This window comes from Aythya fuligula, chromosome 1 (genome assembly GCF_009819795.1).
Source record: "Aythya fuligula isolate bAytFul2 chromosome 1, bAytFul2.pri, whole genome shotgun sequence".
In the NCBI taxonomy this organism is placed as follows: domain Eukaryota; kingdom Metazoa; phylum Chordata; class Aves; order Anseriformes; family Anatidae; genus Aythya; species Aythya fuligula.
The window spans coordinates 92,408,960-92,422,761 of record NC_045559.1 but is presented as its reverse complement, the minus strand read 5'-3'; the positions used below and the strand labels follow the sequence as shown (position 1 = coordinate 92,422,761).

The following is a 13,802-nucleotide window of genomic DNA, read 5'->3' as shown; positions in this document are numbered from 1 at the left end:
ACAGTTGTAGGGAAAGGCATTTCTCATGTCCTTGGGAATAGCTTTCAGGTGTGTTTAAAGATACTGACTGATGCTGGCAACAGGGGGTTTAAGTGTAGAAAATGGTGTGGCCGGAGGATTGATTAGGTCTGTGTAATCTAATGTTGCCTACAGTTTTGTTTAGAATGATAATCCTCATTACAAAGGAGAAGAAATGCTCTTAAAAGTCTGTAAAATAAACCAATGGAGAACTTCACGTCACTGAAAGAAAATTTCTAGTTGTCCCCAGTGCTTTTCTCAGCATTCCTATCAGTGTGAGGGGCAGGGGAAATGAGCCCACCACTGGCAGAGGTGCCAGTCTCAGGAACAAGAAAGATAGCAAAGGTGCAACAGATGAAGCCTAGATAGCTCCTAGAGCAGAGCACGATGTTGCTAGCCTGCCAATCACAGATAAAACTAAACCACTTCAAAAAGCATTTATGACAAAGTCTGTGCCTTCAAGTAAATTGGGTAAAAACAGCTGCTGTAAAAGGAAGCTGAACCCAAGATGTCTGATGTACACCTTGTAACCCAAGGTGTCTGATGAGCCTTTGAAGTAGTAGTCTGAGGCACAGATCCTGTATTCTCACTCCCTGAGTTGCGTTATGTCTGGGACACGCAGACTGAAAATAAATGCCTCCGACCTTTTTCTTGTTTCAGAGGAGATTTCTGATCTGACCAACCAGATTAGTGAAGGAAACAAGAGCCTTCACGAAATAGAAAAAATCAAGAAACAGGTTGAACAAGAAAAGTCAGAAGTTCAGCTGGCTCTGGAAGAAGCAGAGGTAAGGAAAGAGAGCTCAAAGCAAGAGGAAAGGGTGCCTTTGTCATGAAACTCCTTCCTTTTTGATTCTGTCAGCAACACTGTGAATGTGTTGATAGCAAGTGTAACTTCCTTGCACCCAGTTCCCCTGGGATTTCCTAGCCATAGCTTTCAAAAGTGACTGGTGACTTTTGGAGATTTCACCTCTAAGATCATCAAATGGAGGCCATGTCAAAGGAGGTGTGTTGTAGGTTTTTCTGTGGTTGTTTTTTCTTTTCTTTCAGAAAGCTCAGATATCCTCTGCCCATGTTCTGACAGTCTAGCATGGAATATTCCAGTCTTTCAGGAAATAGAAATTGCTGGGAACCATGGCTTTACAATATTTTATCAGATACTTCTAGTGTCTAGATTTCAATCAGCAAATTCACCACTTCCCGTCTTTGAGCATAAGAAAACAAACCTCCTGATAACTTGAAATACTCTAAGGTCTTAGTGTGTTAGATACTGCTGCCTGCAGAAACAAAAAACAGAACAAAACAAACAAACAAAACAAAAAACAAACAAACAAATAAACAAAAACAGAAGTGGTACCAGGCTCAGATATGAGATGAAAACAGGCCATCTAGAAAATCTTTGTCTCCCACAGGAGTTTAATAGACACTTAACATCACTGTGTTCATTTATATAGTGACAAGTATACATGTACCAAGAGGGACACCCCATCCCTGTTTCCAGAAACAAACCAACAACATGGAACAGGCCGGCTGACGATCCTGACGATTCACTTAGAAAGACGGGTTGTCAGGTTTTTTGGAAGTTTGGTGCATGGCAGAGCTAGGAAGGGGTGTAGGTGTTGCTGGCTAGAAGCAACACAGCACAGGATTGTTAGTGAGGGCTGCATTTCATTTGAATTGTTCTCTGCATAGCGTATGCTAAAGTAAACATCATGCGGTGACAGGGATCTGTTAATACCTCAAATATCGTGCAACTTCTTTTGTCTGTTACAGGACGCTTTACAGTTTGCAGGGATTTCACAGCCAACCAAGCAGGTCTGGTGATAAGAGCAGAGGAAATAGCACATCTCGCTTCCACAGCTCTGAGATGTGAAGAGTGATTACATGCTCTGTCACTGAGCTTTTCTCACACCAAAGAATACATCCAGTTCTTGGGGGATCTCAGGGGCATACTTTACTTTCCTGAACCGTGTGGAATGGCTTCCTAAAGCTCAGTGAAATTATTGGCTAATGAAAGTAAAGTGATGATGTATCTCATTTTAATTGTGAAAGCAATGGCGTAATGCTGACTTCCTCCCTCCCTTGTGAGTTTGAGTTTCTGGCAGTCACCACTGGTAATGTGGTACTTCTGTGTGCTGTTAACGTGGGGTGGTTCCTTGGCATGAAACCTGCATCTGAGTGACCTGCAGCTGCTGCACAGTGTCCACGGATTAGGAAGGATTTTGAACAGCTTTGCCATCAGAAACCCCATTCTGTTTCCATCATCTCTTAAGGGAAACACAGCTAAGCCAGTGCAATTTTACCCTTCTGAGAGCATTTCCAAAATATGTGGTGTTCCTTCTGCTTTCCTTCCCTGTTTGAGAGCAGCACTGAGTTACAATGGCAAGACCTGGGAGTCTGAGGCCTTGTTAGATAACTGCAGGCTGCTCTCAGTGCAGTTTTTGACCTCCATACATGAGAGATGATGTAAGAACAAAGATGTTGGGATAAACCTGCCTTGTTCCACAGCTTCCTTCATGTTAACTGGAAAAAGGGGACAGAGTAGTTTTGTATTTTCATACAGAGCTGATGTCTGCTATTTCTTTCCTTAAAGTCATTTGGCATAACAAGATTGTATACCTGGGAGGCTTTCAACACTCTATGATTTGGAGAAGTCCTTATGAGCTGGAAGGAGTGTGGACCCCTTCAACTTTCCAACACCAGTCTGGCTTTAGCCTCTCCTTATTGCTTGCAAGCCCATGAATTTCCAGAGAGCGTCTGTATTGGGGTGCCAGGGGAATGCATTTGTTGGTATCAAAACCATACAGGCAAGGCATAATGTATCTTTTTGTGAGCCATGGACTATTTGACAATTTGTACTCTGAGGAGCTTGCTGCTCAATTTTTCAGCTGCCAGCTTGCATTAGAAGGCAGATAAATGTGTTGTTTTGCTCATGTCCTTGCTTAGAGAGAGGAGCAGGGAAGGAATTGTGCTACTGGGAGCAGTGAGAAAAGCATGAAGGGATCATTGGTGCAATTGCAAGCTCTTGGTGTTTTCTGTTTCAGGGAGCTTTGGAACATGAAGAAAGTAAGACCCTTCGTTTTCAGCTTGAACTTTCTCAGCTTAAGGCTGATTTTGAAAGGAAACTTACAGAAAAGGATGAAGAAATGGAAAATATGAGGTACCGTGTAGAGACAAATAATTTTTAAATTCTTATTTTTAAGGGGAAAATCTCAAAAGGTCAGAAATATTCTCAAGACCCAAGCCAGTCAAACAAAACACAGGTAAACACACCAGCAAAAGCTGATACTCACTATCAGGAATGAAGGCAGCTCTGGTTATTTGCCACAGGGTAATCCTACTACCTTTCTTTACTTTACTAGTCCTACCTACTACCTCTCCTTGCTTCAGATATTCCTGTCAGTCCAGGTTCTGCCAGTGTACACGTAAGCCCGTCAGACACATCACAAAGCAACCAGTAAACAGCTGGCTGGCACAGCCAAAGTCATGGACACGACCATGAGCTGCAAACCCTACATGTTTACAGCATGGAGCCAAGCACGTCTAGCTAGTCTGCTGCCTCCTTCCCATCCCCTAGGATGAGTGCCTCCCAAGGGGGGAACCACAGGCAAAATCAGTGGTGCTCAAACTGGTGTTGGCTAAAGGCAATCTTTACCTCTGCATTCAGTCAATTTATGCAGTCATGGCTACACCGATTGTGGGAGGATGTGAGGAGCTTGCAGTTACCTGTAAATCATTTGGGTAACCCCTGAGACTTGCAGAGGTACAGGAAGTGTCAATATAGAAGGAAAGGAGTTTGCAGGTGAAAGGGATGAACAGGAAAAACGGAAAGCAATTAGATGGCAGAGGGATGATGTCTTTTGTCGCTCCCCTCCTCCCTGCAGCACAATCTCTAGTCTGCAGAGTTACACTGATCCTGGGTCAGATTTTTAGCAATGTGTGTGCAGTCCTTCAGGAAACTCTGGTCTTGAACCACTTCGTGCTGTAGTGTTATTAGTCCAAGAAACACATCATTATTTGCTAGAAGTGTAAAGGCCAGGGAAAGGGGAGGCCAAAGGTCCACTTTGGCTAGAACAGATACAAGCATTAACATGTTAATTGCTTCAGAAAAACAAACAAGATTTTGGTGCTATTTTCTGATGTCCTGCAGATGTCTGGATTACAGAAATCCCAACAGGCTATTCTAATTAGTGTTTCTGCCTCAGCCGCATGCATGTTTTGCTTCTAGACTGCTTAGAGTGCTCAGCAGGCAAGCTGTGGTGTCTCCTGGGAATGCAGGGCACAGTTCAGTGTCTTGCCTAAGCAATAACACCCTCAAGGTTTTCCTTGTTGACTTGGTGATTTCCCAGAAATCCTATGCAATCAGAAAAGCTCAGCTGGCAGTGAGAAGAAAATTCACTGTGTAAGTCATATTTGGTGTTTTGAGTTTCTTTCTGGTTGCAGGAAGGCAAAACCTGTACTACTGGACTCAGAGCCTAGAATTGCAGGTTTTTTTTTTCGTTGTTGTTGTTTTCTAAGCCTCTCTGTTGAGATTGTTAGAGGAAAATAATGCACCTGTCTCTGTTTTGCCATCTCTTACATAGACAGTAAATGGCCTTTCACATGGGGAGCAGCCTGTTAATTACAGTGGGCTCAACCTCTTCTAATTGTAGATGTCTGTAATGCAGATTTCTATTCTTGCAATACTCCTGTCATAATCGAGCATAAGAAATGTACGTTTCAACATCTACTTTAAGATGTGATAAATTGGATCTTGCCAGTGTCATTTACTATATACAGGGTGCCTAGAATGATTGGCTTGAACATAGCTACCTACCAGCAGTTTGATTAATTTCATTCCATAATGCCTTCATAAAGAGGCCGAGATGTAAAGTAACCAAGTAAATGATTTGGTAAATACCTTGGTAAGTGACAGCTAAGCTTGAAATGCTTCTTGCTAGGTTCAAAGCTGTACTTGCTTGAGCTCACAAGAGCTTTAAGGGAAATCCTTGCTGTAATATTGCCAAAGGAAATGAGGGAGATTAATATTATAGGTTATTGCAGATCAGGAGTTATCTGAGGGTGTGAAACACAGCAGACAGGTAGATGGCAATGAGGCACTAGAAACCCATGCTATGTATGTCATTCAGGAACGTACTGCTGATTCTAGCAACGAGACACCTGTTGAAGTACTGTTGCATGTAGTTCTGTGTTCCTTCCCAGAGATTAATGGACTTCCGAGAGTCCATTCACTCTAAATGACCCTTCTACATTATTCCAATACCAGGAGAAATCAGCAACGCGCCATAGATTCACTGCAGTCCACCCTTGATTCTGAAGCCCGGAGCAGAAACGAGGCCATTCGGCTGAAGAAGAAGATGGAAGGGGACCTCAATGAAATGGAAATCCAGCTCAGCCATGCCAACAGGCATGCTGCAGAAGCAACAAAGTCAACACGTGTCCTGCAAACACAAATAAAGGTACTCTGAGAGCTCTCAGTCCCAGGCTGGGTTTCATAGCACACAGCAAAACAGTGATGGTGATTAAGAGAAGCTACTCTCAGGGACATGCGGGAAAAGCCCTTAGTGATCACTTCTGACACGAGAGAACACTGAACTGTGGATCTCTTCCAAGACTTGCATACAAGTGGGATGAGATCCAGGTGTAAAACCCCTGCTGGCTACAGTTTCCCATTGGGGCAGAAAGTTACAGCATGAGGTACTGAAAATCTGATTTCCATGTGAGCTTGCAAAGCCTTTAAAAGTGGAGAGCGCGTCAGTTAGCCACAGTACAGATTGTGTGTATATATTCAGCTTTCTAATGTGCTTCAACGTAAGTAATTTTTGTTGTTGTAGTTTAAAGAGCCTTGCTAAGAGACCTTTCAAGTCATCGCCTGCCTCATCTCTCTCCCATGCTACGAAGCTGGTTCTGCCTCGGGCAGAAGCACTAGTTCTGACAGATTGCAGATCAGGTTTTTCCCTCTTTGCATCACATACCACAAAAGCTATTCAGATTACGGTCTGGAGGAAGCCTTTCTCGAATAAAGAAGCACTGAACTTCTAGAGGTGGCCCTCTCATGTAAGCACAGTGGCTCAAAATGCATTTGGACTGGTAAAAACCTGTCTGCTTTGTTATAGGAACTTCAGGTGCAGCTGGATGACTCAGGGCATGTGAATGAAGACCTGAAGGAACAGCTGGCAGTCTCTGACAGGAGGAACAATCTTCTCCAGTCGGAGCTGGATGAGCTGAGGGCTTTGCTGGACCAGACTGAACGGGCAAGGAAGCTGGCAGAGCATGAGCTGCTGGAAGCCACCGAACGTGTGAACCTGCTGCATACTCAGGTTGGCTTTTTCTGGGTTAAACAGCCTTGCCTGTTAAGCACTGACACTGTTTGTCCATTGCTGTCATAAGGCAGACACACTCCTTGCCCACCTCCAAGGTAGAAAATGGTAGAGGAAATAAGTCACTCTGCAGGAATGCCACCTCGTTACTGTCAGGTTAGCTGGAACTGATGACTCAACCAACTGCATTAAACGGTTCACAGAAAATATAAGGATGGGAGATAACAAGAATAAATTTTATTTCTTACTTTCTTTGGTGCTGTAAAAACCCAGCTTCCCGCTTTCATTAGGCTGTGGCTGGGATAGGGAAGTATTTCTTTGAAAAGCAGCAGTGTTTGCACAAGGTGCTGTTATTACTTAGCAAAGCAAACTTCAATGCCTCAAGATCACTAGGTGCATTGTGCACAGCAGCAAAGCGTGCTCTACCACGTCAGGTCTTCGTTAAGAGAGCCCTTTGGACTTGGTCACAATGGGCACCGCTGTTTTTACAGGGTTGTGGAGGCAAATGTCCTGAGTCACCAGCACTTTTGCTGCAAAACCCAATCTTCTCTTCACCAAACAACCAACATTCAGAAGGAGATGAAAATGAGCTACAGGCTGGCAATATTTTGTAATATTCAGCACATGTGATACTTCAACAGTCTGACGTGGGACTTTTGTTTTAATCACCTTATTGACTAACTGATAATGGATCATTACTTTTCCAAGATGAACTGCTTTATTCATGCTTCTGTTTCAGCCTCTTGCTTATTATTTTGCCTGAATTGAAATTTGAATATTTACGTTATTGAAAGTATTTGTAATATTTCCTCAGTCTGAAGCTAAGCGACATAGTAAAGGCCAACCCTTAACCCATACGTGGACCTCCCTCCCTAAATATTGCTCTGTGTAATCCAGGGGCTGCAAAAATCATTAAGCCTTTGTGTGCTATGGTATTTAGAAAAGTTATGTCTCAAATAATCATTTTTCCTAATTTTCCACTGTTTCTTTTGTGAAAAACATTATAAAGAACACAAGCCTAATCAATCAGAAGAAGAAGCTGGAAGGTGACATTTCCCAGATGCAGAATGAAGTGGAGGAATCAATCCAGGAGTGCCGAAATGCAGAGGAAAAAGCTAAGAAAGCAATCACAGATGTAAGTAGCCTCATTCCTTGCTCAGTTTGTTTCAGTACCACACTGTCTTAGGACAACCCAGCATTTCCGAAGCACCTGTTACAAAGCTGATATATCTGAAGTGCTCCACAGTTATCTGGAGGCAGGTGATGAAACTACAAAAGTAAACAGACTAGAGGTTAAGAGAAAGGAAATACTTCTGCTTGATCTTTTTTTATTCTTACTTTCCCTGAGAATGCAGATTCCACTGATCCCCAAAGTCTCAGGTCACGTCACCTTTGAATTGGGTGGATTATATACCTCGACTATATATACTTATTATATATATTATATACTTCAGACAGAACGAGCACTAACAGGTCGCCAGGTGTGCATAGAATCTGCTGTGAGGAGTACAATTCCCAAATCCAAAATGAGGCATCTATTAGAAAAACATGAGGATGAAGTTCCCAAGAAGAGACAGTGAGTGCATTCTTCCTGTCAGGAAGATGACATTTTTGGACTAGTATAGTTTCTTTTCCCACAGACCTGGAGTAACGTAGAGTTTGGCTGACATATCACATCATACCAGCAGACAGAGTAAAATCTAGAACTGGATGTTTCTGTGAGTTGTGTCTGGAGTGCCTGGATGAAGCTATTCTTGTACCGTGGTCTTCACTGCTTCTCAGCTGGCAGTACTGTTACTGCCTGCCAGAGAGAAGACACTGACTGTCCTTGATTCAGCTCCAGCCTGGACTGCAGTGCTTGCTGTCTTCTGATGGATGTTCAGTGATGGATACAAGAATCTGCAAATGGCTCTAGGAGGCAGGGACACATGTCAGATCAGACATGAGCTAATTGGCACCCTTGTTACCAGTCTTAGCGAACGGTCAGGGAATATGTAAGATGCTGAAGCTGAGCTTCCTATCACAGCACAGACTGCAGAAATTGCTGTGCTGTTACAGCTGCTCAGGCAGCTTTTGTCTATGGCTGTGCCAGGAAACTCGTCTGCCATTTTTTTTAATTCACTACCTTTCAGGAGTCCCAAATTCCAATATTAGACTTTACATAAGTTCTGGGTGAAATGCCTGCAGTGAGTGGCATAGGTTTACTTGTAGCTATTATAAATGAGGACATTGTGTAGCATGGATACAAGCAAGCAAAGACTTAAATCACAGTGTTAGAATATGGGGGGAAAAAGAAAAAAAAAAAAAAAAAAAGCATTCTCTCTGTCCAGGAGAGAGAAACATACACAATCTATTCTTGGCAGCATTAGGTATAGCCAATGAGCCAAGTAGTGGATTACCCAACATGGATCTTCTATCACTATTTTCTGAGACATAATTCAGCAGACTGACAGAAGTGTTGTAAAGTTTGGTTGTTTTTTCAGGCAGCAATGATGGCTGAGGAGCTTAAAAAAGAGCAAGATACTAGTGCTCACTTAGAGAGAATGAAGAAGAACATGGAACAAACCATTAAAGATCTCCAGAAACGATTGGATGAGGCAGAACAAATAGCCCTGAAAGGTGGCAAGAAACAGATCCAGAAACTGGAATCCAGGGTAAGTTTGTGATCAAACTATGGACTGCTACCTGCTGCTTTACAGACTTGGGAGCGGGTGGGTGCCCTTGGGGTGCCTGGTAAGTTCAAAAGATGCAGGTGAGCAGCTCTTGGACACATCCTTCCCTTCCAAGATCCAGTTATAGTGAGCTGTGAGCTGTTGTAGCACAGTAGATGACCAAGCCCTTGATTTAAAAAAAAAAAAAAAAAAAAAAAAAAAAAAAAAGGCAAGACATCTACAACTAGGAAAACCCTCTGCTTGGCCTTTGCACGTGTATATAGAGCATCTAGTTCTGAGTGGGTCCTTTGGCTGCTGGCACAGCTTAAATACATTTATGAAAAAATAGAATGAAAAGGCTACATTTTCATCTATTCCTCACATTGAGCACTATTAAGATGCTGAGGAAAATGAGTATGTCTTGAACTGTGAACTAAGTTACCCTCTGCTTTATATTTGTAGCATAATTGCAAGGTTTTTTCCTTTTTTGCAGGTTCGTGAACTGGAGAATGAACTTGAGACTGAACTCCGTCGCAATTCAGATGCCCAAAAAGGAGCCCGCAAGTTTGAGAGGCGCATCAAAGAGCTGACTTATCAGGTACGCCGAGGACTGTAGTAACCACCCTGGAAAGAAAGGTTTTCTCCCTGTCCGGGACTGAATTTGTTTCAGTGTTTCAGTGAAGGATGAAGGAGGGCATTACCCAGAGCTTTCTCATTGCAGGAAGCTTTAGGGATGGGAGGAACATCTTCCTAGTGCTACCATCATCTTGCCTGACGAATTGTAACCAGTGTTAGGTTACTATTGCTGGGATTTGGACAGTTTCAGCACAGTACTAAATGGAGCAGGCTTACAGGACTATTCATACTGCAAGAGAAGGAAGAGCTCAGATGTCTCTCAGCTGTGCTGGTGTTGCTAAAAAGAGCCATAAGGAGTCAGTTAACTCTTGTGCATCACTCAGCATAGGGCTGCCCAGTCCCAGGGCTCTGTCACCTACTGCTGGGTGTAGTACTACTACTGCTGTAGTAGTCTCAGCCTCCTGCAGGCTTACTATCAGCTGCTGTTGCTGCTTGCCTTTTGAAAAGGTCTTCATCGCAGAGCACTGTTTCCCTTGCTTTCAACATGAATCCTGAGCAGATAATCGTAACCATCTGCTTTAGGGTATTACTTAGCATCCTACATGTTGTCTTACTCTGACTTGTGTGTGCAGAGGTTGTTTTCTTAGAAGTCAGGGCTGCGGCGCAGGCACACAGAATTAGCAGGTCCTTCTGTTTATGGACTGTGACAGCTTAAACCTGGATCATTTTGCCAGAAATGCCTGCCCCCAACAAAAATTTAAAATATGCAAATTACACGTATTTTAGGCCTGCCCATTGGTCTGTTTCACTCAGTAATGACGCTCTCTATAATGACGAGAGGTCCTCACCTGCCAAGCAAGGAACTCTGTGTGTACACATGTGTGTGCATACATGTATGTGTGTGTGTATGTATCTCAATATTTACATACATATAAATAGGGAGGCTATTCTTAGTCCTCAGCAAGCAGGCCCTCACAAATCTTCAGCTTACAGATTTTTTTTTCTCATCTACACACAGGTTGATCACAATATGGCTGGTTCATATTTTAAACTACGCGTTTGTAAAATGATATATATGTCACCCATAAGTATTTGACAGATGCTTTTGTACACTATTAACTTAACTGATGGTGTTTTGGTACAGTCAGAAGAAGATAAGAAGAATCTGGCCCGGATGCAGGATCTGATTGATAAGCTACAACTAAAAGTGAAGAGCTACAAGCACCAAGCAGAGGAAGCTGTAAGTGACTATTTAGGCCTTTTTTCCTCTGAGAAATTCGTTACCCTATGACCACAATCTTTAATCGGCAAAAGTTTTTAGTACAAGTACCGAATTTGTGTGTATTACTATTTGTATTTATACAAACTCTTTATTTATAAATGTATTTATATACATAGTATATAGCATTTGTGTTGATTACATTAAGGTATTCCATTTTATCTTAAGATTGGAGTGTAATTTGCAGGGGGTGGAGGGAAGGGGAGGAACAGGAAAGACCTTTTCTTCTGGCTAGTCCCCCAGGAGACACGTTGAAATCCTCCCCGTTCACTTGAAATGAAGAGTGCCACTGCAAACAACAAACCCTTAAACAAACAAAAACCCTCATCCCTCCAAGAGTCTAGTGGTTCCCATAGAAGTGTTGGTTATTCATGTTGAGCACTTCTGTCCTGCTTGAAATGGAAGGCTTTGCTTCACGTGGACTGGAGGAAATCGGCTGTACTATTTTCTCTCACCAGGAAGCACAAGCCAATCTGTACCTTTCCAAGTACAGAAAACAGCAGCATGATCTGGATGATGCTGAAGAAAGGGCTGAAATAGCTGAATCTCAAGTTAATAAGCTGAGGAGCAAGTCGAGAGATATTGGCATGAAAAAGGTATGGTTCTACCATATGGAGCAAATGTGACAGGTTAATGACGATGGCACATGCTCTGTATACAGGAAGATTTGTTGCATCTCCTCAAGTAATATGGACTAGAATAAATAGTTTTTTACTAATTTTTTTTTAGTTTCAGTCAACCCTTTGTTTTAATGTTACAGTAAATCTTTAGGACAGCAATTTGTTGCTTATACAAAATGAAATCTCTGTTCTCTCGATGGTGTCACTTAACCTCTCCGCTCAGCATCCAGAAGTTGCCAAACTGTCTTTTTACATGGGATATTTAAAAGCTCCATCTCTTTCACTCTGTCTGATGTAGGTTTCTACCTATGTAATAAAGCCGGGGGATTACTGCACTAGCAGATTGCCAGATACTTTAAGAGTGCTCTTTCAAAAATTGTATTGAATTGAAGAGCTTGATGAAAATAGTAGTCATTAGTCACTTGGATGCTGGGAAGTAATTAGTAACTAGAAGTATATATGTGGTGTTTTGCACTTGATCGGAATGGTAGTAGAGTAATACAGATGAAACTAAAAGGTGCCTAGGAACGTGGTCTGGAACTGAAAGCAAACCCTTGCTTGTCTATGCTTGCCTGATGGCAACCTCAGCAAGGAAGACTGGTGCTGCTATTTGTAGGAAAGACAGAAAGAGGAGCTGGGTCATTGCTTTATCTATTTCATTTACAAATGTAATGTAAACTCCCATACTTAATAGCAGGTAAGTTTAATGGGGGTACAGCTCCACAGTCAAGTGACATAAAAGAAACCTTTCTGTAATCATTTAGCTATTTCCATACCACTTGATCCCTTCTCTCTACTTTATCCACAATTCTGTGGGAGGAAATTTCTGCTTTTATATTGGACTAAAAAATCACCTCTAGTTGAAATTAATTCCTGTAGCTCCACCATCTACATTAAAACTAGATGAACATCTGGTCTCGTGCATTTGCACGTGATGGAAGCAGTACTGCAACTGAAACTCACATGAAGTTTTGTAGGCTTTAAGAGGAAAAATTTCCATGTTTTTCTTCATTTTTTTTCCACCTCCTCCTTCCCCCCCCAAAAAAACTCCTAATTTCCCAAGACTCAGACACTAAAATAGGTAAATCATGAGAATCATTTATTGTACTTTGTAGACTGTAGTTCATTCCCTGTATTTTCCTAGCACCTCCTTCTGCCTCATAACTGCAGAAGTCATAGAGAAGTGGGCACTTGTTCAGATAACGAATGCTGTCCCAAAAATCAGTGAACAACAACTCCTTTAGGAAGAGAAAGGCATTGGAAAGACTTTTTTTTTTTTTTTTTTTAATAGCGTAGCCCTAAAAATACCTTCTCTACTACGGCTATTCATGTTTTTGTATGTTCAAAAGTATGTTCATACTTTTGAAAGGATGTGTCATTCAGAGCAAACAACATCATGTATTGCAAGAGGGCTCTATAGAAATCCTCTGCTGTCAAAGGGATGATGCACATCTTAGCATAAGGACAAGAAGCCTGTCTTCTTAGCTGAAGTAAGACTCAAAATGACGGCTAAATTCAATATGGTACATCTATTTAGTGTTAGTGTATTTCAGACACAAGCTGGCAATGCTAGGAAGCAGAAGTGTTAGTTAACAGAAACTTCTGTCGTTTACATGTAAACTTGAACTCTAAACCCCCCTGTAAAACTTGAACAGTTTTTAAAAGTTTAATTTTAATTAAACTGTTAAAGAGATCAAAATCAACAATGTAATTTTAATTTCTAGCAGTTTAAATGTAACAGTTTAATTTTAACAGTTGTGTACTATCTCTCTCAATTGCATTTCAGGTTCATGAAGAGGAGTAAGTGCAGTCCAAGCTGACAAATATGAGAAGATGTTTCATATAATCAGGCATAACCAAAAGCAGGTGTATGGGAAAAAAAAAAAAAAAAAAAAAAGAAAAAGCACTTACAGAAATAAATGTCAAGTGAAAACCCAAAGAGACTCTGTAGTGGATTACATTCATTTCTATGTATTTCTGTTTTGTCAAGCCCCAGGGATCAATACAAGATTACACACTGCCAACAACCCACTTCATTATGTTGGAACAAATCCTAATTGGCAGATGAAATCAAACCTAAGGGCAAATGATGAAATCAAACCCAAGGGCAAATCCAGTCACGTTTCACAGTCCCACATCCTTCATGTGCAGATCGTTAAAGCACTCTGGATTAAACCTGTGTAGGGGACAGCCCTAAAAGCTGGGATAGCCCAGCTTCTAGCTGTCCTGCCAGTCAAAGGCTACACCTTTTTTTTTTAGGACAGCAGAAACTAACTTTAATGCAAATGGTCAGTTCAGAAACTTCCACTAGTATCAGTGGAAGCATTTTTGTTCTCCATCT

General features: G+C 41.8%; 1 protein-coding gene across 1 annotated transcript in view; it reads left to right on the top strand.

Annotated features, from left to right (window-relative positions):
• LOC116502169 (myosin heavy chain, cardiac muscle isoform-like) overlaps positions 1-13,321 on the top strand; it is a 45,745-nt gene extending 32,424 nt beyond the window's left edge. Inside the window, exons 33-42 of the mRNA XM_032207933.1 lie at positions 679-803; positions 3,060-3,175; positions 5,282-5,474; positions 6,132-6,335; positions 7,345-7,470; positions 8,819-8,989; positions 9,480-9,584; positions 10,707-10,802; positions 11,300-11,437; positions 13,248-13,321. Of these exons, the coding sequence (XP_032063824.1) occupies positions 679-803; positions 3,060-3,175; positions 5,282-5,474; positions 6,132-6,335; positions 7,345-7,470; positions 8,819-8,989; positions 9,480-9,584; positions 10,707-10,802; positions 11,300-11,437; positions 13,248-13,265 (1,292 nt within the window). The 3' untranslated portion in view covers positions 13,266-13,321. The remainder of the gene's footprint in view (positions 1-678; positions 804-3,059; positions 3,176-5,281; positions 5,475-6,131; positions 6,336-7,344; positions 7,471-8,818; positions 8,990-9,479; positions 9,585-10,706; positions 10,803-11,299; positions 11,438-13,247) is intronic.
• Positions 13,322-13,802: the final 481 nt, after the last annotated feature.